Source organism: Loxodonta africana, chromosome 2 (genome assembly GCF_030014295.1).
Source record: "Loxodonta africana isolate mLoxAfr1 chromosome 2, mLoxAfr1.hap2, whole genome shotgun sequence".
In the NCBI taxonomy this organism is placed as follows: domain Eukaryota; kingdom Metazoa; phylum Chordata; class Mammalia; order Proboscidea; family Elephantidae; genus Loxodonta; species Loxodonta africana.
The window spans coordinates 62,595,125-62,620,265 of NC_087343.1; the positions used below are offsets into that span (position 1 = coordinate 62,595,125).

General features: G+C 39.0%; 1 protein-coding gene across 2 annotated transcripts in view; it reads left to right on the forward strand.

The window, feature by feature from the left end:
• The window catches only part of RAB3C (RAB3C, member RAS oncogene family), a 308,822-nt gene that overhangs the window by 21,025 nt on the left and 262,656 nt on the right, over positions 1-25,141 (forward strand). For both annotated transcript variants that reach the window (XM_023545475.2, XM_064272201.1), the window contains exon 2: positions 8,618-8,845. In XM_023545475.2, coding sequence (XP_023401243.1) covers positions 8,618-8,845 — 228 coding nt within the window. The remainder of the gene's footprint in view (positions 1-8,617; positions 8,846-25,141) is intronic.

Below are 25,141 nucleotides of genomic sequence, written 5' to 3' on the forward strand. Positions count from 1 at the left end.
TTGCTTCTCCTGTTTATTTTGAAAAACAAATGTCAAAACAAGGAAGAACAATTTGGAATAAGAGGCTGAGAATGGTTGCACAACTTGAAGAATGTAATCAATGTCACTCAGTTGTACATGTAGAATTATTGAATTGGTATATGTTTTATTGCATATATTTTCAACTACAATAAAAAAAATACTAAAGTTGGCTGTAATTGAATATATGAGTCAGAGACATTCTATTTGGCCCCTGGCCAATACGACATCCAGGGAAACTAGAATTGAGATTAACAAATGGCATATCACTGAAATCCATGATTACCTGCTAATGGACCAAGGTACACCTAGAGCAGCAGTACAGCTGCAAGATTTCTAAGGCACCAACTCCCAAAGGTTAAGGCTTTACTTCAAACTCGCCAGAGTCCTTAATGACATATTGTGGCGGTCTCATCTATAAATTTAAATATTCAACAAGTAAAAACATTAATTGTTATTTGTCTATCAACTCATTAGCATTTTCATCAGGGTCTTAGATGAATATATATAAAATGTACCTTGATCAAATTTAGGAATGATAAAAATCTGGAAAAGATAACTAATATTTTTGATGATTGGACATAAAGCTACCAGATCAGAATCAAATTGTAGATCAAAACAAGCAAGAAGAAATTTAACAGGATCCATATAAGGGTCAGTACCACCAATAAAAAATAAATTCCCCAAGAGTAGGGTAAGAATGGGGAAGACCTATGTTCATAAATGTTAATATGGAAAAAGAGCTGAGCATTTTACTGTTAAGTGGATCTCTGTGGTGGTACAGTGGTTAAGAGCTACGGCTGCTAACCAAAAGCTCGGTAGTTCGAATCCACCAGCCACTACTTGGAAATCCTGTGGGGCAGCTCTGCTGTGTCCTATAGGGTTGCTGGGAGTTGGAATCAGCTCGATAGCAATGGGTTTTGTTTTTGCATGATATCCTCATTGTACTTTGCACTGACCAGATAAATATCTAGAATATTATGATCAATAGGGAGACATATATGGGACTGTGACAATCTGGAAAGATGTCAGTTTTAACCTGGCAGTTTGAGTGAGGTTTTTAGGGCATGTCCTATGGGAAAGAGGGGAGAGGCTAAAGCACTTGGGCTCTTTCAAGCAGGAGAAGAGGAAGCTTAAGTAGCATGACTGCATTTCTATCAGGTAGAAAGGAGTGGACTCTCTCTTTCTTGATTCAGAAGGTAGACTCTAGAGCACATGGGCAGAAGTTACAGGGAGATAAATTTTTTTAAATAATTAATTTATTGTGCTTTAAGTGAAAGTTTACAAATCAAGTCAGTCTCTCATACAAAAAGTTATACACACCTTGCTATGTACTCCCAGCTGCTCTCCCCCTAATGAGACAGCATATTCTTCCTCTCCACCCTGTATTCCCCGTGTCCATTCAACCAGCTCCTGTCCCCCTCTTCCTTCTCATCTCACCACGAGACAGGAGTTGCCCACATAGTCTCATATGTCTACTTGAGCCAAGAAGCTCACTCCTTACCAGTATCATCATCTATCTTATAAAAAAAAAAAAAATTATAGTCCAGTCCAATCCCTGCCTGGAGAGTTGGCTCGGGTAATGGGTCTAATCTTGGGCCCACAAAGGGTCCGGGGACCATACCTGCCAGGTCCCTCGAGTCTCAGTCAAACCATTAAGCCTGGTCTTTTTACGAGAATTTGAGGTCTGTGTCCTACTGTTTTCCTGCTCCATCAGGGATTCTCTGTTGTGTTCCCTGTCAGGGCAGTGATCGGTGGTAGCCAGGTACCATCTAGTTCTTCTGGTCTCAGCCTGCTGGAATCTCTTGTTTATGTGGCCCTTTCTGTCTCTTGGACTCATCTTTACCATATGTCTTCAGTGTCCTTTATTCATAGGAAGGTATATTTTAACTCAAATCTAAGAAAGAAATTTATAACAGATGGAGTTATTCAGCAATGAGATAAGCTGCTTCACAGTGTCGTGAGCTTCCTTGGGTAAAAGACTAGACTAGACCCTTGTGTACCTAAGATGCTGAGATGTCATCACAAGGGATCCCTGGAATGAGTGAGAAGTGGGACTGCCCTGAAAAATATTTCCAAACTCTACGATTTTGTCCTTTCTGACATTCAAGATTAAGGCGACTTGAAGGGTTATCTTTTACATATATTTTATGAAATTCAATTTGCTCTCTGGGAGGTTAGTTCATGCCTACTCATATTTTCAAATTTTATATTTTCCCATTTTGAAAATGTTCACGTGATTTAGTATTTAGAGGTATCAGTAAATTTGCATAGTGACTGTCTACAAGTCCCTTTGACATTCATATGCTGTCAAATTGTTTCATTTCTGTTCTCAGCAAGATTAGGGCTGCCACTTTCTCCATGCTCTGAATGAGGATTTATTTCATTGTTCTGGGGTTTTTATAAAACACACATACATTCCCATCTTTTTTGCTCTTTGTCAATTTTGTTTTATAAATCGGGAAATAGTAAAAAGAAATTGTAGTCTTCAAAAATAAGCAGGTTAGTTAACTCATCTAATTCTTCAGGGGCTTTGCTCTGAGAATTGTACTGCATACACATATCCGCCACCTCCATCCTCCCTAATCCTAGACAGCCTTTGTGCTCCCATTACCCCCTCTGCTGCCAACACAGCAAGGCATACTAACCCTTGAAATTGAAGATGCTGCTGTCCTGGTATGGTTTGCTCTATCCAGATCCCCACAATTCCATACCAAAAGTCTGTATTGCGGTGATGTGTATATTTCTTCAGGTTTTGGAATCAATCTAATTTTGGTATAGGACGTGGGGTTGATAGCAACAGTGTTACCACGTTGTTTTGAATCAACCTGAAGATTCACAGGGCTGTGGGTGCAAGATGTGATAGGCTATCTGGCCAAGTAAATGCACTGCTCTAGGGAATTTATCCACCACCTGTCTTTCAGTTTGTCATACTGTGATGACTCGTGTGTTGCTATGATGCTGGAATCTATGCCATCAGTATTTGGGTTGGAAGGTAACAATGGACTCAAGCACACCAACAATTGTGAAGATGACACAGGGCAAGGCGGTGTTTTGTTAAGTTGTATATGAAGTGGAGCTGACGTGATGACAACTAATAGCAATAGTATCTCTATAGGGTCTCCTTTCTGGCAGTTTGTACAACCAAACAAAACACTGCCTGGTACTGCACTTCCCTTACCATCATTGCTATGTTTGAGCCCATTGTTGAAGCCACTGTGTTAATTGATCTTGTTGAATGTCTTCCTCTTGCCCTGGATATTTTTAATCCAGAGCCAAGAATCTGGGCTGTTTCATAAAAAGGTGGTAAGAGGATCTTATTAACAAAGGCCATTTGCAAGGCGTGGTTGAATGTAGCAACTACATAAGAGAAGGATTTTCATTGTCGAAAGGCCTGAGCCTTCAGGAAGAAGAGTGCCAAGCAGAACAGTTACCTGATTTTCTGAGGTATAAGAAGTTATCAAAGCAGGACATCATTGTTGAAATTGACAGTCGAGAAGTAATCCCACTTTTGTCCCTGGCTGTCTGCTTATATTAGGAGAGGTTAACCTTAGTAGATGAACTCTTGAGCCAGAAAGTGATAATATCTCCCTGTTTTAGTGGCTCAGTTTTTCTCACTGACAAACACTTGTTAAAAATTGTAACAATTGCCAAATAGGTAGGTGTGGTTGTTGTTGTTTTGTGCCATCGAGTCAGTTCTGACTCACGGTGACCTATGTACAATATGTTGCAGCCACTGTGTCAATCCATCTTGTTGAGTCTTCTTTTTTGCTGACCCTCTACCAAGTGTGATGTATTTCTCCAGGGACTAGTCCCTCCTGATAACATGTCCAAAGTGAGACGTGAGTCAAAGGCTAGCCATCTTTGCGTCTAAGGAACATTCTGGCTGTACTTCTTCCAAGACAGATTTGTTCCTTCTTCTGGCAGTCCATGGCATAGTCAATATTCTTCGCCAACACCATAATTCAAACACATCAGTTCTTCTTGAGTCTTTCTTATTCATTGTCCAGCTTTCACATGCATATGAGGCAATTGAAAACACCATGGTTTTGGTCAGCCATGCCTTAGTCCTTAAAGTGATAGCTTTGCTTTTTAACACTTTAAAGAGGTCTTTTGCCGCAGATTTGCCCAATGCAGTATGTCCTCTGATTTCTTGACTGCTACTTCCATGGGCATTGATTGTTGGATCTAAGTAAAATAAAACCCTTGACAACTTCAAGCTTTTCTCCGTTTATCACGGTGCTGCTTATTGGTTCATTTGTGAGGACTTTTGTTTTCTTTATGTTGAGGTGCAGTCCATATGGAAAGCTGTAGTCTTTGATCTTCATCAGTAAGTCCTCTTCCCTTTCAGCAAGCAAGGCTGGGTCATCTGCATAATTCAGGTTGTTAATGATGATGCAGTGTTCTTCTTCATATAGTCCTGCTCCTGGGATAATTTTCTCAGCATAGAGATTGCATAAGTATGGTGAAAGGATACAACCCTGACACACACCTTTCCTGACTTTAAACCATGCAGTATCCCCTCGTTCTGTTCAAACAAATGCCTCTTGATCTATGTACCGGTTCCTCATGAGCACAATTAAGTTTTCTGGAATTCCCATTCTGCTCAATGTTACCCATAATTTGGTTTGGTCCACACAGTTGAATGCCTTTACATAGTCAATAAAAGACAGGTAAACATCTTTCTGGAATTCTCTGCTTTCACCCAGGATCTATCTGATATCAGCAATGATATTCTCATTCCAAGTCCTCTTCTGAATCTGGCTTGAATTTCTGGCAGTTTCCTGTCAATGTACTGCTACAATCTTTTTTGAATTATCTTCAGCACAATTTTACTTACCTGTGATATTAATGATATTGTTCAATATTTTCTGCATCCTGTTCGATCACCTTTCTTTGGAATGGGCAAAAATATGAATCTCTTCTGATGGGTTAGCTAGGCATCTCTCTTCCAGGTTTCTTGGCATAAATGAGTGAGCGCTTCCAGCATTGCATCCATTTGTTGAAACATCTCAACTGGTATTCTGTCAATTCCTGAAGCCTTGTTTTTCACCAAGTGCCTTCAGTGCAACTTGGACTTCTTCATTCAGTACCATCAGTTCTTGATCATATGCTACCTCCTGAAATGGTTTAACCTCGACCAATTCTTTTTGGTACAGAGACTCTGTGTCTTCCTTCCATCTTCTTTTGATGCTTGCTGCATCATTCAATATTTTGCCCATAGAATCCTTCAATATTATAACTTGAGGCTTGAACTTTTTCTTCACTTCTTTCAGCTTGAGAAATGCTGAGCTTGTTCTTCCCTTTTGGTTTTCTAGCTCCAGGACTTTGCACATTTCATTATAATATTTTACTTTGTCTTCTTGAGCCACCCTTTGAAATCTTCCGTTCAGCTCTTTTATCATTTCTACCATTTGCTTTCGCTACTCTATGTTCAAGAGCAAATTTCAGAGTCTCTTGTGACATCCATTTTGTTCTTTTCTTTCTTGTCTTTTTAATGACCTTTTGCTTTCTTCATATATGATATCCTTGATGTCAACCCACAACTTGTCTGGTCTTCAGTCATTAATGTTCAATGTGTCAAATGTATTCTTGAGGTGGTTTCTAAATTCAAGTGAGATATACTCAAGTTCGTACTTTGGTTCTTGTGGACTTGTTTTAATATTCTTCAGCTTCAGCTTGAACTTGCATATGAGCAACTGATGGTCTGTTCTATAGTCAGCCCCTAGCCTTTTTCTGACTGAAGATATTGAGCTTCTCCATCGTCGCTTTCCACAGATGTATTCGATTTGATTTTTGTGTATTCCATCTGGTGAAGTCCACATGTATAGCTGCCATTTACGTTTTTGAAAAAAGGTTCTACCAGTGAATAAGTCACTGGTCTTGCAAAATTCCGTCATGCAATCTCCAGCATTGTTTCCATCACCAAAACCATATTTTCCAACTACTGATCCTTCTTTGTTTCCAATTTTTACATTCTAATCACCAGTAATTATCAGTGTACCTTGATTGCATGCTTGATCAATTTCAGACTGCAGAAATTTGTAAAAATCTTTAATTTCTTCACCTTTGGGCTTAATGTTTGGCATGTAAATTTGAATAATAGTCATATTAACTAGTTTTCCTTGTAAGGGTATGGATATTATTCTATCATTGACAGCATTGTACTTCAGGATAGATCTTGAAATGTTCCTTTTGACAACTGATGTGATGTCATTCTTCTTCAATTTGTCAGTCCCAGCATGGTAGACCGTATGATTGTCTCATTCAAAATGGCCACTACCTGTCCATTTCAGCTCACCAATGCCTAGGATATCCATGTTTATGCGTTCCATTTCATTTTTGACAAATTCCAGTTTTCCTAGATTCATATTTCATACATTTCACATTTCAGTTACTAATGGATGTTTGTAGCTGTTTCTTCTCATTTTGAGTCATACCACATCAGTAAATGAAGGTCCCAAAAGCTTGAATCCATCCATGTCATTAAGATCAGTTCTACTTTGAGGAGGCAGGTCTTCCCTACTTGTCTTTTGAGAGCCTTCTAACCTGAAGGGCTCATCTTCTAGCACTATACCAGCCAATATTCTGCTGCTATTCATACGGTTTTTGCTGGCTAATTTTTTCAGAAGTATATGGCCAGGTCAATTTTCCTAGTCTGTCTTAGTCTGGAAGTTCAGCTGAAATCTGTCCAGCAAGGGTGACTGTGCTGGTTTTTGAAATATTGGTGGCATAGCTTCCAGCATCACAGCAACACGAAAACCACCATGATACGACAAACTGACAGATGAGTGGTGAATAGGTATAGTTATATGGATTTAAAAAGAGAAATGCTTAAGCTTACCTTTAATAAGAAAATGTAATATGTGATCAGAATCCTTATTGCTCTTAGCTTTCATAATGGATATAGATTTTCTTTTTGTTCTTATAATCTTGGTGACAATAAGTATTTGTAGAAGGGAGTGTGTTGTCTTATCATTTACCTTTTCCGCTTTTATTCAGTTGCCTGTAAACACACACACACACACACACACACCCCTGACTTTAGTCAACCAATGTCTTAGATGAGACCGAGCATTGTTTTCATTTTCTAGCATTCCACCATCTGCTAGCGCTTCTCCCTTGTACCTGTCCCTCTCAAGAGAGTAATTATTAATCATCTTTTATGGGAAATGAAATAAGGGATTGTCTAGACCAGTACTGTCTGATAGAAATTTCTGCAATTTTGATACTGTATATCTGTGCTGTCCAATACAGTAGCCATTAGCTACATGTGGCTATCGTGCTCTTGAAATGTGGCTAGTGGATTGAGGGACTGAATTTTTTATTTTAATTAACTGAAATACAAATTTAAATGGCCATGTATGACTAGGGGTTACCATGTTAGACAGTGCAGCAGTACCCAAAGAATTCATAACATAAGCGAAGTTGATAGATAAAATCAATAGTGTTTATCATTCTAAATAACTCTCTTCTATCTTGAGCCAAATGGCACCTAGAGGTAATGTACCATTATTTTTGATAGATGTTGAGATTATCATCAAAAATCTGAGAGAAAAAAACAACTCAAACATTTATAGTTAGTAATACAGTCTATTCTCTGTTCTGTGCTGGGTACTTTGCATATATCATCTATTATTTTCACAATTATTCCAAGTAAGATACATATTTTTTTCCATTTTATGTAAGAGAGGCTAATGAGGTACACCAATTTAAAATAGCAAACCCGAGGGGACACAGCCATAAATGGTGTAGCCAAGATTTGAACTAGAAAGGGTTCTTCATTTATACATCTCACAATGAATATTTCCCACACCGTCTTTTAGAGCACTTACACATATCTTCTTAGTCATCATTGGGAATATATTGTGGGAATTAAGAACATGGACTCTGGGGTCACACTGCCTGATTTGAACCTTGCCTCTACTACTTACTACCTATGTGAACTTAAGCAAGTTACTTAATATCTCCGTGCCTCAATTTCCTTGTTTTAATATATAATCAATAAAGGTCCCAGTTTGTAAGGTTGTTGTGAGAGTGAAATAAATTATCAGGACCTGGCATGTTGTTTGAACTGTAGTGTTTGCCGTCATCATTGTAACTGATTTGGAAAAGACTGTCATTTAGGATGCTGATTAGATGTGAGGTTAAAAGATGAAATAGAGATATTCTTTGGGTGTGCTTCCCTAGGAAATAAGACAGACTCTGTACTTCAGGAGGAAACGCCCTGCTGCGCAACCACTTTGGTGTCTGCTTCACTGAGATCACAAAGTTTCAGGGCCCACAGGCCCCTGCCAATTCTTCATAGCTTTGCTTTTCATGTTAACCTTATAGATGTCTCCTTTGGTGTCTTTGATTGGCTCTGAATGCTGAGCAGAGACAAACACCAGCACAGCTGGAAAGAGCTGTAAGACGTGCTGTTCTCCCTTCCAGCAGGGAATTATTGCCATGGATACCAGCATCAGAGAAGACTGGGGAACACTCTCGGCTTGCCTCCTGAGTGGTCTGACATCTGTTTCTGGCAAGGCCAATAATGAGTGTGCTGCTAGCTTCATATCAAATGGGAGATTGATTCACACCTCTTTTGTTTTTACCACAGATGGCCTCTGCCCAAGACTCCAGGTATGGCCAGAAAGACTCCTCTGATCAGAACTTTGACTACATGTTCAAATTGCTTATCATCGGCAATAGCAGTGTGGGAAAAACATCTTTCTTGTTCCGTTATGCGGATGACTCCTTTACATCTGCATTCGTCAGCACGGTTGGGATTGATTTCAAAGTAAAAACTGTATTCAAAAATGAAAAGAGAATCAAGCTTCAGATTTGGGTAAGTGACTTTGACCTGACAATGTTCTTCAGTCTGGGGTGCTGAATGTATAAGTGTGTAAGGGAAAAACTTTCTTCCTTGTTCTGTCCCCATGGGTCCACAAGCTTCTATTTCTAGGTTCTTCGCTGCAGAACATTTTGTTTCAAAGGCTGTAGATGATATATCTTTAAGGTATGCAGCTGAATTATGCCTTGTTGTAAAATGATACTCCTTACAAGTTTTTCAGAAGAAAAAAATCCAAACGTCTCTCTTGTTGGTGGTAGAAGGAACACTCAGTGAGAAGTCTGGCTCAGCCTTTTGTTATCTGTGTGAACTTGAGCAAATCTATGAATCCTTCTATGCCTCTTTTCTAATCAACAAAATAGGCAAATTAGATCTAGCCTTTTAGTTCACAGGAATCAGCCTGTCCTGGACATTTTAAAGAAGATGGTCAACAGCTAAAGGCAGGGAAAGCTTGGGTTTAGTCCCTTCATAAAACCACTGGCACAACACTGAACATGGTCTATTTACACTTCACAGACGTTGTGTTCTTAGCTCTGAACCCATTGCCGTCGAATGTTTATACACACACTCAAACACAAACAGAGCAAAACAAAACAAAACACTTACTTGGAACAGGGTCTTCTCTATTCCAAATAAGGAAGGTTTCCTGATAAATTTTGAGACCATTTGTCTAGCTTTCTACCTCTCCCACTCTGTCAGGATGAAGATCAGAGGCTTCTTAACTAAAGTGCTGGGATCAGTTTAGGAGAATAGCTAACAGTAAATAGAAGGAAAACATATGTGGATATCAGGTTGTTGTTGTTAGGTGCTGTCGAGTCAGTTCTACCTCATAGCGACCCTATGCACAATAAAACAAAACACTGCCCAGTCCTGTGTCATCCTCACAATTGTTGCTGTGTTTGAGTCCATTGTTGCAGCCACTGTATCAGTCCATCTCATCGAGGGGCTTCCTCTTTTTCTCTGACCCTCTACCTTACCAAGTATGATGTATTTCTTCAGGGACTTGTCTCTCCTGATAACATGTCCAAAGGACATGAGACGACGTCTCCCCATCCTTGCTTCCAAGGAACGCTCTGGCTGTACTTACTCCAAGATGGACTTGTTCATTCCTCTGGCAGTCCATGGTATATTCAATATTCTTGGCCAACACCGTAATTCAAAGGCATCAATTCTTCTTCAGCCTTTATTCATTGTCCAGCTTTTGCAGGCATATGAAGCGAGTGAAAATATCATGGCTAGAGTCAGGCATACTTTAGACCTCAAAGGTAATATAAGAGATGAGATAACCAAAAAATTATTTATAACAGGAGGATTGTTGTTGTTGTTATGTGCTATCAAGTTGGCTCAGACTTAAAGTGACCTTATGTATAACAGAATGAAACATTGCCCAGTTGTGCACCATTCTTATAATCATTGCTATGTTTGAGCCCATTGTTGCAGCTACTGTGTCAATCTGTTTCATTGAGGGCCTTCTTTTTGCTGACCCACTGCTTTACCAAGCATAATGTCCTTCTCCAGAGATTGGTCGATCCCTCCTGATGACATGTCCAAAGTAAGCGAGACAAAGTCTCATCACCTTCACTTCTAAGGGGCACAGTAAAAAAATGTATGAACATCAAATAATGCATAGTACATAGGTAGAAGGTTTCTGCAGTCAGTTCCACCTATACACCTGCCATTCTTAATTGATTTTAGCTATCAACAGGCATTTCCTACGAGGTGCTTTCTACCTACTTCTGAGACAATTCTGGTAGCTACTACCATCAAGACCTGGTGTTAGGGTTGATATATAGGACTAATGAGAAACCTTCCCCCTCAAATATAGAAATTTGAAGGAAAGATAAATTCCAGAGCACAGCATTTATATTCCTTTTATGCCCTGTGTTAAAGTATCTGTATGAACTGGGTGACCTTTAAATATCTTAAAGCTCTTAGAAGTAAAATTGAATGTTTTGCAGCAAAGAACCTGGAAATAGAGGCTTGTGGATACCATTGGGACAGATAGAGACACAGACAAGTGTCTTCTTAGGTAGCTAATAATAGATTGTTGCTATTTCATTTAGCCTAACTCTGACATTTTCTAAGTCTAATCAGAACTCATTTAAGAACTTGGAAAAGTAGGCCCCAGGCTGAGTGTCTTTTCTGCTGTGCTGTTACCTAAAGCCATATTTATTAGGAAGGTCTTTCTTTCTTAGATGCTTTATCTCAAGGATGTAGATACCTATGTTTATAGAAGCAGAAGGAACCCTGTCCATGGCTTCACATTGGGGTCTAGGTTGTTCTCACATCCTTCTGAGCTTCAGACAACCAACTTTCATATTGAGATCACTTCGTATTCAGGTTTAAGAAAGGTCCCTGTACTCTAAAGAACTTTGGTGAATTGAAAATTAAATTAATTTGGTAACTACACACCTCTTAACTCCGTGACAGCTTTCTTTCTGGTGATATGAAAGAACAGTCATTCCTCTGGGTAACAACTTCTGTTTTCTCCTCCCTGCTTTGTATCTTAGAAATGTTTAAAGATGGTTAAAAAGAAAAAAAAGTTGTCAAGTCGATTCCAACTCATAGTGACTCTCTAGGACAGAGCAGAATGCCGTAGGGTTTCCAAGGAGCAGCTGGTAGATTTAAACTGCCAACCTTTTGGTTAGCATCTAAACACAACCACTGCACCACCAGGGCTCCAGAGATGATTATTGTGATAATTTAGATGAAACCCCAATGTGGTTTGTTAACTGAATACTATAATCCGTAGTAATTTCTCAATCTAGGCTTTTGACAGAAATTCTCTGTGGAGATATAAAATCATTTATCCTTAATCTAAAGCGGATATGTTTCAAACAATATAAATTATCTTTCATACTTTTTTTTTTTCTTCTTCTTTAAAATGCTTGCAACGAGGCCAGAGCTAATTCAGTCACTTTTCTTGAGCTGTAAAGTTATTCTGTCTAGGTCTTATTTCAGAATGAAGGTTGCTCTTCTCTGAGCCAACCAAAACTCAACCCGGATACTTGGGATGCCTCTATTCTAACAGCTCCTCATGCTTTGTAATGTCCATGACATCACTCAAAAGCCTTTGAGATATCATTCTGTTCAAATTGATTTCTAACCTTCCAGGTCCCATAATTTATCTAAAACCCTCAATTCTCTGCATAGACCTGTGCAGCCTGGGACCTCATTTAAGGGCTTCCTGTCTCCTATCCTTTGGACACCCTCACTCAGGAATTAGCCATTCAGGAACCCATCATCTTGGTCTCTTCTCATTCTCAACTGTATGTAAAAACTGTATGTAGATGACCATTATTATCTTTGTAATTAAAACACAAATCTATTTCTTTCTTTTTATGTACATTGGGAGCTCTTAACCCATATGTGATTCTGGGGGTAGAAAATGACATTTATAGTACTGTATGCAAACTGGCCTACCAAATTGTGAAACGTTCAAAAGGCATACTTGTCTTAGGCTGGGTTCTCTAGAGGTGCAAAGAACATTCATATATATTGGATGCAGGTCATACCTGCAAGGAAACTGATTGGCTTTCAACTGACTGGCCTTTGAACTGACTGGTTGCTCACATCAGACCACTAAAAGGGAGATGATTACATAATATCTGCCAAGCCACTAAGAATCATGGCCTAGCCAAGTTGTCACATAACTTTAACCATCATAACACTATATAAAGATTTTACACTCACTGAACTTGTAATATAGTTTGAGAGAGAAATTAATGCTTATGGAATAATAACATATTTCTACATGTAAATGCCAAGTTATGTAAATATACATAAAAAAAGCCAAACCCGTTGCTGTCCAGTTGGTCCCAAGTCATAGCGACCCTAGAGGACAGAGTAGAAATGCCCCATGGGGTTTCCGAGGAGTGCCTAGTGGATTCAAGCTGCCAGTCTTTAGGTTAACAGCCAAACTCTTAACCACTATGCCACCAGGGTTTCCATAAATATACATAGAAAGTGTTTATTGAACATATACTTATGCTAGGCATTATCTATGCCTCATTTCTAATTTTCACAACAACCCAAAATGATATTTATTATTCTTTCCCTTTTACATGACAAATCTGAAAAGCAGGATAAATATTTTGTCTAGGATCATACGTGATAATTGGCTCAGAGAGGACTCCAAGCCAGGTCTATCAGATTCTAATGCCTATACTTATTCCCCTTCACCATGCTGCTGTGATTACGATGAAGTCTTTTTGAATATACTGGTATTTTTGTGAAAATAGAAATCTTGGGAGAGACATCTTGGAATGTTGAAGGAAATGTTTCTGAAAGCGTTTGGCTATCTCAGTTAACTGAGGCATGGGGCGCATTCCCACAATAATTCTAAGAATCCTTGATTTATGTTATAAGTATGCTGAGAAAATATTTTAATGCAAAAATGTTTAATGACTTTAACAAATCATTTATTTTGAGGGTATGTTTGTTACTGGTGGGATTGTCATCTCATTCTGTTTTAATAACCAATTAACTGTACTTCCCAGCTCATAGTATTTTTATACACTTATCTTAATGTGTAACAAATTCATTAAGATGTGCACAATCATCTTAACCTGTTATATATTTCAAAGCAAGGGAAACAAAATAATTTTATAGTAATAAAAACCATCCTGGATTAGTGCAATGCACTATTACTTTTACCAGGACAGGTTGCAAATATTGATATAATTCTGATTACTGTATTAATCTTAAGCTGTTGACAAATAGAACTATTTCCAGGTTAGGAAAGCACAGTATAAGGAGCTTAAGTGTATTTGACCTTACCTTAGAGTTAGTGCTAGAGCAAAGCTAGAACAAATCCAGGTCTCCTACTAGCTGGGGCAGTCTGATTTCTACTACACCAAGTAAGCTCTTGGAGTAAGTGCTGTGCTGTAACAAATGTGATAAATCTGAACCTTGCTGTTCGTGGAATCCACCAGGCATAGAAAAATCAAACTGTATACTAGATTTCAAGTAGCATTTCTAAATATGTGAGTGAGGAACAGCCTGGGTGGGATGACTGCCCTGTGTTTCTGGGTAGATTGATGTGCTACTTAGCAGTTTTCTTTTTTTATTTAGAGGAAGGTTTACAGAGCAAATTAGTTTCTCTTTAAACAATTAATCCACGTGTTGTTTTTTGACATTGGTTGCCAACTCCATGACATGTCAACACTCTCCCCTCCTCGACCTTAGGTTCCCTGTTACCAGCTTTCCTGTCCCCTCCTGCCTTCTCGTCCATGCCCCTGAGCTGGTGTGTGCATTTAGTCTCATTTTGTTTTATGGGCCTGCCTGATCTTTGACCAAACGGTGGACGTCAGGAATGACTTCAGTACCGAGTTAAAAGGGTGTCTGGGGGCCATACCCTTGGTGTTTCTCCAGTCTGTCAGACCAGTAAGTTTGGTTTGCTTTTATGAGTTAGAATTTTGCTCTACGTTTTTCTCCAGGTCTGTCCAGGACCCTCTATTGTGATCCCTGTCAGAGCAGTCAGTGGTGGTACCTGAGCACAATCTAGTTGTGCTGGATTCAGTCTGGTAGAGCTGTGGTAGTTGTGGTTCATTAGTCCTTTGGACTAATCTTTCCCTCGTGTCTTTGGTTTTCTTCATTCTCCCTTGCACCAGTAATTAATGATTTTCTGATTCAGGAAACTCAATTACTAGATTTCTAATAGTGTACATTCAAATAAAACATTTTAATGGTTTTTAGAAACATCAACATCTCCTTCTGGAAGTGTTACAGCATCTCTCTGTGGAAGTTCATTTCTGTCTTAGGGTAAACTTGTTTATAGAAATATCATTGTTCATTTGTACTTAGTTAAAAACTTTGTCTTCCTCCAGTATATATATGAATCCCTCTATCCTTTACTATATTAACCTTTTTATTACCTTTACATTTTATTGTCATTTTTATGATTTTCAGATCACAAATTTTCAAAATTTTAGAGATCCCAAATATTTGGTTTGTATCTTTTATTATTGTGGCTGTTTAATGCTATTATGAATACATGAGAGATAAATTCAGTGTTGTTTTTCACTTTAATTACAGAAAAATATTTTACAGTGAGGGTCTGTGATATTTTACTTATAATTTGCAAAACAATTTAGCCTTGAGAAAGGATATATAGAGTGAATTTCTGCCCATTGAGAAGACTGAAAACAGTATAGTATCCATTCCTAAAGAGAAAGCCTCATGTATTTTTCGTCTAGATTACTAGTAAAAGAACATTAAGACTTATAGCAGATCTTTGCAAATTAAAGGAAATTATTAAAATTAGACTTTGTAGAGTGCCAGTCCTGAGACTATGGTTTCCCTGAATAAGTGGCAGTTTCTCTGGGTTAAGAAAGAACATGGATCTCCTTCTTCAACTACATCTGTGGTACATTGTTTAAGGCCAAAAATCACGGGTGACTCTAACTGATGGAAGGCTTAGCCTGCAAAAACCACAGCTTAAGTACAGAATATAGGTTTAACACGGGCAGGAGGCAGGATAGGAAAGATTACTGGTAAGAATTAGAACACATTTATTATTTTTAATGGTAAACTGCATTCATTCAGTTGAATGTAAGTTCTAATTATATTCTCTTTTTCCCACCCTAACCCTTTAACACTCCTTGTTTTTCCTCTTCCTCCATCCATGTTCCTGCTTTCTCCCTCCCTTCTTCATTTCTGAGCTCGGGCTGTGTTGAGTTAGTAGGAAAATCATCTTCAAAGTGGTCCGAGACCAGGGCTGCCCCACATAGATGTGCAAGTTGTGTACTGTTCAAGGGTGGCTGGCCAAAGGGTCAAGCAGGACTGAGATCCAGCAAGAGCTCTGCTTGCTGAGCCTGTGCACTTGCTCAGGGCTGTGACTGGATCCAGGAAAAGGTGCTTCTTTCTTCTTTTAAAGGTGTTTTCTGTTTACCAAGTATTTGCCTCCTGGTATGCAGGAAACCAAAAGGTTTTCTGATTCTCATAAAGCAGCCATATACATAGGCAGTATCTCAGTCAGATGCTAATGAAGGAGATGGAGAAGCAAACTGAGAAGGACAGAAGCCCTGATTATCTAGCACAGGCCAGAAAAAAAGCGCAGTTTCTTGGAACTGTAGGAGCAGCCTCTTCCACTGACTCCATTCTGACAAATGTTTGTGATTTCACCCACTCTCACCACAGACTGGGCACATTTCTGAGTCTAAGTATTTGGAACATTAGATCAGGAAAACATCTTACAGATTTTCTGGCTCAGCTCCCTCACTTGAGAACACTACTAATAATAACAACATTTACCGAGCCCTTACTGTATATCAGGTGTGGTGGTAAGCACTTATGTTTATATGCATTTCTAAATTTATTCTTTGCAGCAAATCAATGAGAGAAGGTGATATTATTAGCCTCATTTTATAGACAAGGAAACAGAGACTCAGACAGATAAGGTGATTGCCCAAGGTCACTCTGGCCTCTATCAGAAACAGAATTCCAACCTGAACACTAAGTTCAAAACCTATGCATGTGGCATATAGGAGGTTCTGAAAGGGCAATTGATTTGTCTAAGGTCTTCAGGGGATCCAGTGTTAAATCCTGCATACCTTAGTCCTGAAAAAAAAAAAAAAAAACTTTTTCCATGCTATTTCATCACTCAATATCTTTCATAATTCCTTCATTGCCTGTTCCAAAAATTATGCACCATTTCAGAAAGGAATCTGTTGAAACTTGCTATGTGCCAGCATGAGTGGTTTGTGCATTATCTATTTTATGTTTAAAACACATATATATGCACGGAGGAAGGACTGGAACACATTCAACTATCTTCTTCATGCACGTCCTGGATTGCCTGTTTCTACTTTTTTTTACTGCTGGAGATATGCATAGGAGGAAGAGTACATGCTGGGAGGGGATTGAATAAGATGGAATAAAGACCCACAGGAAAATATTTCTGCCTGTAAGGCATTTGTGCTCATTTAGCCTATTCCTCCTGCCTGTTGATTTCAGGGATGGTGTCAGAATCATCTAGTCTATAAAGGAACCAATATTTCCTGCCCAGGCGAGTTCCTTAAGAGACCCACAGAAGCCAGTGACAGCTGCCAAGACCATTCCTGGTGCTGTCATTTGTATGCTCTTTTCCTTCATCGCATTTCTTCTAACTTAGCATCTGCTTTTCCTGAGAGATTGGGAAAGGCAAGATTTAGTTTCACTCTGGAAAGGAAACTGATACTCTGTGTGAAATGTCAAGATGCATGAAAACATTCACTTTGTTAGGCAGCCTCAAGTAGCATCTCCTGCATGCTGCTGTGTTTCAATCACTCTTCTCATCAATGACAAAATACAAAGGACTGTAAAGGCTTTCTTTGTTCATAGCCTCTAGTAGAGTTGACCAGCTAAGTGGGAAGACAGGAGCATTATTAACATGGAAGAAAGTAACACCACATGAATCACATGGCCAAGAGGCAGTGTGGTCTAGCTACTTCAGAATGGAACATTGGAGCCTGGAGATCCAGGGATTCTGAACCTGACTGTCACTGCCTGTGTGACTCAGAGCTCTAACTTTTCTCTGTGCCTCCATTTACTTATTTGTGAAACCAAGGAAAATAACACCTACCACTTAGCTGCTAAGTATTTGCTATAATAAATACTTATATTTAGTAAAATACCTGGCAAAAAAGAAGCACTCTCGCTAAATGTTAGCTTTCAAAAAATTAATAAATGTTAGCTTTCTTCTTTTCTAAAAATAGTGTACCAACTTTCAGATTTTTGTATTTAATGGAGTAATTTACTTGATTCAAATTCTTGTTGGGTGCCTACACTGTGCTAGGTGCTGGGATACAATGGTGAAGGATATACAGTGTCAGCCACAAGGAGCTAATCATCTGGAGGGTAGATGAACAGGTAAAGAGAAAATTCCATCTGCTGAGATGAATGTCTCAATATGGGTGAGCACCCCAGTACACAGGAAAGATGCCTGATCTAGTCTTGGGGACTTAAGGAAGGCTTCCTGCGGCAATCTAGATATAAACTGAGAACTGACAAATTTACTAATCAGCATTTGAGTTTTAACTGTGTGCCAGACACTGTGAAGGAATTTAGAATTGCACATAAACACACAAAAATGTATAGATTGTGAAAGGGCTATGGAGAAATAACATACTCTGATAAATTAAAAACAACAACATAAGAGAGAAACCTTCTTTAGTTAGATGATTAAGGAGAATTTGTATAAGATGATAACTCAGCTGAGACCTGAAGGATAAGAAGGAACTGGTCTTTTGAAGATTCTTGTTGTTGTTAGGTGCTTTTGAGTTGGCTCCAATTCAGAGTGACCTCATGTACAACAGAATGAAATGTTGCCTGGTCCTGCATCATCCTATCAATAGTTGCTATGTTTGAGTCCATTGTTTCAGCCACGGTATCAGTCCATCTTGTTGAGGGTCTTCCTCTTTTTCTCTGACCCTCTCTTTACCACGCAGGTTGTTGTTCTTCAGGGATTCATCCCTCCTGATAAGATGTCATCCAGAGTAAGTGAGCTAAAGTCTCACCATCTTCTCTTTTAAGGAGCATTCTGGCTGTCATTCCTCCAAAATAGAGTTGTTTGTTCTTATAGTCAATATTATTCACCAACTCCGTAATTCAAAGGCATCAGTTCTTCTTTGGTCTCTCTTATCCATTGTACAGGTTTCACATACATGAAAAAAAAGGCAATTGAAAATACCATGGCTTGGGTCAGGTGCACCTTAGTCCTTAAAGTGACGTCTTTGCTTTTTAACACTTTAAAGAGGTCTTTTGCAGCAGATTTGCCCAATGCAATATGTCTTTTGGTTTCTTGAGTGCTGCTTCCATGGGCATTGATTGCAGATTCAAGTAAAATGAGATCCTTGACACCTTCAATATTTTCAGGAAAATATTGAATTTGAGAATTAGAAGTGAGTTTTGGCTTTTGAAAGGGGGTATGAAGAGAGAGAACTAATTTTATTTTCTATCATAGTTTCATAAAGAGCATTTATAGCCTACTGCTTCTTTAGCAAATCTAGCTTTTCTTCAGTTTTGCCCTTCATTTGAGCAGGGATGCTTTCAGAGTATTGGGGCCTGAAACTTTTACAGTTTGGGAACCTTCTTTAAGGAAAACGGTAAAAAAAAATCACTTTTGGAAAAGCAACAAAAAGCAGATACCCACGTGAATGCATTGCTGGGTTCCACTTCGAAGGAGAACTAAGGGTTAATCCTTAATCAAATTCATGATAACTCACCTCTGCTTTTGAGGAACACTTTACCTGGAGGTCAGTAGGGCTGAAAGGACATGTTTGGGTAAGGAGGAGCAGTTACATCTAGTGCAAAAGAGGAATGAACGGTGGGAGCGTGTGGGCAAGCCAGACAGAACTGTGTCAGGGCAAGTGGGATAGAAGGGAAGGGACATTGGCATAGAAGACTGGAGTCCCCACCCCACTGTGTGACCTTACAGCAAATGACTTAACCTCTCTGGCCATCAGTTCTGCAGTCTGTAAAATGAAGGAGGATGGACTCAAAAACAAAACTGCCATTCAGTGATTCTGAATGCGCCAAGCGTAATTGTACATGCTTTGTTAAGTCTTCAAATCCTCACAAAAACCTTATGAGATAGATGCTATTCGTATCTCCAGTTTATAGATGAGGAAACTAAGGTGCAAACAGTGTGAGCAACTTGCTCATGGTCATGTAGCTAACAAGCAGTTAGAAAACCTGGGTATGAGTCTTCTAACTTTGAAGCCTTTTCCTTAAACCATTTCACTGCCTCCTCCATAACGGCTACTGTCCAGCAATTACTCTGGACCAACCACTGTGCGGATTTTTTTTCTGATGTGTGTAACAACCTCCAAATGTTGGTATTAATAACACTTTTAAAGATGAGGAAATTAAGGCTCAGAGAGGTTAAAGAATTTTCCCCAGGTCACATAGCTCTTTCCACTGATTTTGGAGTAATTTTGAACTTTATCACTCTTCTGGTTATTGGGGAAACAATCAAGAAGTAGTCCGTAAGCAGTGGAGGAATTTTTTTCTTCCAGAAATGTATACATATGGTATTAATGGAGAAATCATGATGTCATTTTGCTACTAGAGATGTATCTTTCTTGATCCTCTAGTTAGCCTTTTTTTTTTTTCAATGACTTCTATCCCAAGACTTCTGCTCTTAAACCTTCTATAACTTGGAATACCACCTTTGGGAGCAGAGAATGATGATTTTGTGTAAGAGAAATTGCACATAATTGAAGCTTTAATTTACCAACATTTTAAACAAATATTTTAATAGAAATCCTTCTAACGTGTTTGTTGCACATTTACTAACCTTAAAAAAAAAAAACAAAAAAGACATTTCTGTCAAGTCAGTTTTGACTCATAGTGACCCTATAGGACAGAGTAAGAACTGCCCCATAGAGTTTCCAAGGAGTGCCTAGTGAATTCGAATAGCCAACCTTTTGGTTAGCAGCCATAGCACTTAACTGCTATACCACCAGGGTTTTCTTACTAGCCTTAGAGGACAAAAAAAGAACATGAAAGATAACCATGTCGTCTTGGAGTCTCAGTATTATCAGTATGAATCCCTTGTGGATGTCTATTCCATTCAGTCATCTCAGCATGATATTTTCTGTATTCTAAATTTTACTTTTTTTTTTTTTAATTTCTTTCTCCAATGTCAAGCTATTCTCCTTTGTATCTCTAGCTGCCTTCATCTCCCATCCTAATTTGTTTCTTCCAGTATAGTTTTCTTATAAGCCAAGTAACCAAGTTTATTGTCATTGTTGGCAGAATTAAGAGGAAAGTGGCTCAGATTGTGAACATACGAATCTTTATTATTACCACGCATGAGCTTTGGTGTATGGGTGCTGAGAAATCTACTTTGACCTCACAGAAGTCTCCCTTTGCTACCATATTGATATCTCCGTCTGTTTACCAACCAGATGTTTTATCTGCCTGAACACATTGGTATTAGCTTGACATTAGGCCTATTCTAGAGTTCCTGTTGTTTCTGCTTTGTGCCGTTGAGTTGATTCCGACTCATAGCAACCCTGTAGGATAGAGTAGAATTGCCTCCATAGGGTTACCTAGGCTGAGATCTTTATGGGAGCAGATCATCAGGTCTTTTCTACTGTGGAGCCAGTGGTGGGTTCGAACCCCTGACCTTTCAGTAAGCAGCTGAATGCTTAATCATTGCACCATTCTAGACTTAAACCAAAAACCAAACCTGTTGCTGTTAAGTTGATTCCAACTCATAGTGATTCTATAGGTCAGAGTAGAACTGCAACATAGGGTTTCCAATGCTGTAATCTTTACAGGAGCACATCACCACATCTTTCTCCCATGGAGTGGCCGTAGGTTTGAACTGCCAGCCTTTCATTTAGCAGCCAAGTACTTAACTCCTGTGCCACCAGGGCATTCTAGACTTAAAAAACTTGGATTTAAATTCCCCCAAGATGGTAGTATTGTGGTTTTATGATTTAGACTCAGAAACTGGGCTGTCTGGGTTCAAATCTTGGTTGTAAGACTTATAAATATTGTGATTTTGGGCAACTTAACTTCTTTGTACCTCGTTTTTTCAACCCATACACGGGGGTAATAATAATGTTTTCCTTATTGTCTTGTGTAATTATTAAATAAATGATATTTGTAAATTTCTTAGCACAGTACCTAGCACATAATAAGTGCTCAATAAATAAGTCATTATTGTTTCTCTCAGTCCCCTGCTCTTTACCAATACTGACCTCACCTATCTAGCCTCATACTCTCTGGAACTATAAATGGAATTTGGGGGTCATAAATTGCCAGTTATTACAGATGGACATTTATCTAAGGAACTATAATTTGAGTGTCCTGATACAGTTGTGAAATATACAAGTACACTGACAAGGTAAAACATTTTCTGGGCACTTGGGTTGATCTCACCATCCACTGGTAAATTTCAATATGCCCAAGTGTAGTCAGCTGTGCTGTTGAAGTGTTCCGTGGTGTTTTGAACCATCTGTGCATCTAAATAGAGGCATCAGCTCCATGGGGGAGGCAAACCTATACAGCTTGTTTATTAAGTGCTAATAAAATTGATGTCGTGCCCCAGAACAAAACAATTATAAATCATTGGGTCCATAGAGAGCTATTATTAAAATACAGGGATATAATTTTCTCAGGATATAGCCTAGCTCTGCTGACAGCTTCTGATCTAAGAAGGCTGTATCTGTGTCACCAAGTCACTCATTGTTATTTTCTATTGATTTGTTTGAAGTTTTACTGAACTGACCAGTTGTTTTGGCATTATATAAAGACAGACTAAATCTAGGTACAAATAAAGCATTTAATAACCTTCATGTTTATTCTTTAAGTTAGATTTAAGGAAAAAACACAAGATTTCCCTAGATAAATAGTACTTGGAACAAAATGACGCCAATTGTTGTCAAGTAAATTTCCTACTCATGGCTACCCCACGTGTGTCAAAGGAAAGCCATGCTGTATAGGGTCTTCAATGGCTGTGATCTTTTGGAAGTAGATTGCCAGGACTTTCTTCTGAGGGGCCACTGGGTGGATTCGGTTAGTAGCCAAGTGTTTAATCATTTGTGTCACCCAGGGATTCCTTAAATAGTGCTTACTCTACTTATTTTCAGTACTAGAAATTTCTTTCTTCTCCGTCTAGTTTTGCTCTCCTTACACACTAATTTTACTAGTCTTAAACCTTGTCACTATAGAACTGAACCAGAAAGACACAAGAAATAACAAATGTTAGCATCAGTTGATACAAATCACTTTGTTCAAGCATTGACTGATATGCAGAAATGAAAGGCAAGTTCTGTGCTCTCAAGGAGTTTACAGTCTTTGAAAAGCAACTGGGTCAATTTTAGGATGTCTTTATAAAGCATCTTGTGCAAAATTATAGTGTAGAAGCTAAATGTAAGTGTACAGAGAAGATATAAAAGTAAAAAGAATTAAGACTGGTGAAAATATCAGACAAATCTTGGCAAGAAACAAACAGGGTAATGTAGAAGAGTTTAATGACCCTGCAAAGGTATGGGCACGGTTTAGGGAACCAATGAAGAATAGTGCAGACTCCAGAGCTTGCACGTCAGAGAGCCATGACCATCCCTTGGACCGGAAGGGAAGAGGAAGGAGCAGTTGCTGGGACCAAGAGAAAGGTGGAGCAGTAGGAGAGGGCCATTAGACTGGAGCCTGGGCCTTTTAGAAGAATGTAGACACAGCTAATCAGTGGCTCAGCAGGGAAGGATCCAAAGGAATGAATAGTCTGACCTCTCATTCCTCCTGTTCTCTGATCTCTTACCAGTGCTTGTGTTGGCTGAACTCACCAGGAAGGTAGGACTCAGGGAGCTCTGCTTTAGCAATTCAAAACAGTTAGCCTCCTGGAGCACAGAGTAAGGTGGAAATGGATAAAGCCCTTGGGTCTGGAAAAGGAAAAGAAACATACCCAGCACAATGAAGAAGGTGGTTTTTGATTAATATTTTCAATATAAAGCAATTCAATATCAAAGAAGAAGGAGTATGATGAACATAGGAGCTCAGCTGCTAACCGAAAGGTCAGCAGTTCCAATGCCCCAACTTCTCCTTGGAAACCCTATGGGGTAGTTCTACTCTGTCCTTTAGGGTCACTATAAGTTGGAATTGACTCAACAGCAACAAGTTTTAGTTTGATATGAAGGATGTAAGGAGCCCTAATGGTGCAACGGCTAACTGAAGGGTTTGTGGTTCGAAACCACCCAGCAGCTCCATGAGAGAATGACCTGGGATCTGCTTCCGTAAAGATTACAGCCATGAAAACCCGTGGGGAAGTTCAGCTCTGTCACATGGGATCGCTATGAGTCAGAATTGACTTAACGGGAACGGGTTTTTTTATAATTTGGTAAATTTCACAATATATTTTATTTTGCTTTGATTGCCCACATGGTCTCCCATAACTATTTTAACAGGCATTCATTGGATAATTCTATTTATGCTTCATGATATTGTTAAAGAATCAGCCCTTTGAACATAATATGTTAATGAATGTGTGCTTCATAAAGAGACAAATTAATTTTCACTCAAAATTGGGTGAACCTCTTCATTGAGAAAATACCAATGAGCAAAGACTCTTTATCTAATCCTCTCTCACAAGCTCCTGTCCCCTGGAAAGGAAAAACAAGACAACAAATGGCATGAGAGCCTCAGTACACCTGCATTGACAGGTTGCTAAGTGTCAACACTGAGGGAAAGAATGAGCTGATATGTCATTGCACTTTATTTTAGTCAACAGATCTGTCCTCCTGTTTTAAAAGAGAAAAAAGTACAGTAGGTTTTTTTTTTTTTTTCTTTTCAAATTTTGCAAAGCAATTAACCTCTGGGTCAAAACAAAGCTCAGAAGATTTCATCTCTACTGCTTAATTCTTCACAAATTTATAATCAATTGGAAACCAGAAAGTGAGAATTCAAAGTGTTTTTCTTACTTTGCTGTATGGCTGGCTTCTGATATAATGAGGTCTGTAGGTCTGGTTTTCAGACGGAAATTCTAAATTGAGTTTTGTAATAACATGGCTACCAAGGGCTGTAAGCAGGGATGAAGGGAAAGAGGCTTGTTTTCTCAGGGACTGAGGAACAATCAAGACCTGCTGAGACCTTTTAGCTTGGCCTGATTGATGGCACGGCAAGAGCAACATGAAGATGATTCTCAGTTGTGAGGCACTCAAATTTGCAAATAGGCTAATCTCAGAATGTGAGATAAACTCATGTATGAAAGTAACCAGACAAAGAAGTCTGTATAAAGTAGGGGCGATGAACAGTTTTGTTTCCCTGGAGTTCACAGTGTTATTGTTTCCGGAGAAATTTCTGGTCAATGATTTGAGCACAGAAACCATAACCTCTCCAGAGATAACATTCCTCAAAGTGTGGTCCCACAGTCTGACCCTTGTCCCAGTTGTTCTGGCAATTTGTTAAAAATATAGACTTTTGAACCTTATCCCAGTTCTGCTGAATCAGAATCTCTCTGTGAGCAGAACCAGGGTCTCTGGAAGTTTCCCAGATGAGTCTGATGCAATACAGTTTGAGAACTGTTGTCCTAAGGAACAGGTCTCAAGTGGCCTAAAGGACCTCCTGGCACATGTTGTCAGCTCATGTAGAGCAGAAGGTAAGTCCACTTGAGTCAGTTAATGGTGAAAATAGATCTGGGGAGGGGCAGACTAAGGTGCTGTTCTCAGACTGCGTCCTGACTTCTGGGGCTGCAGAACAAGTGTTAAAAAACCTACTGCTGTAGATTCGTAGTGACCCTATAGGACAGAGGAGAACTGCCCCATAGGGTTTCCAAGGAGCAGCTGGTGGATTTGAACTGCTGAGCTT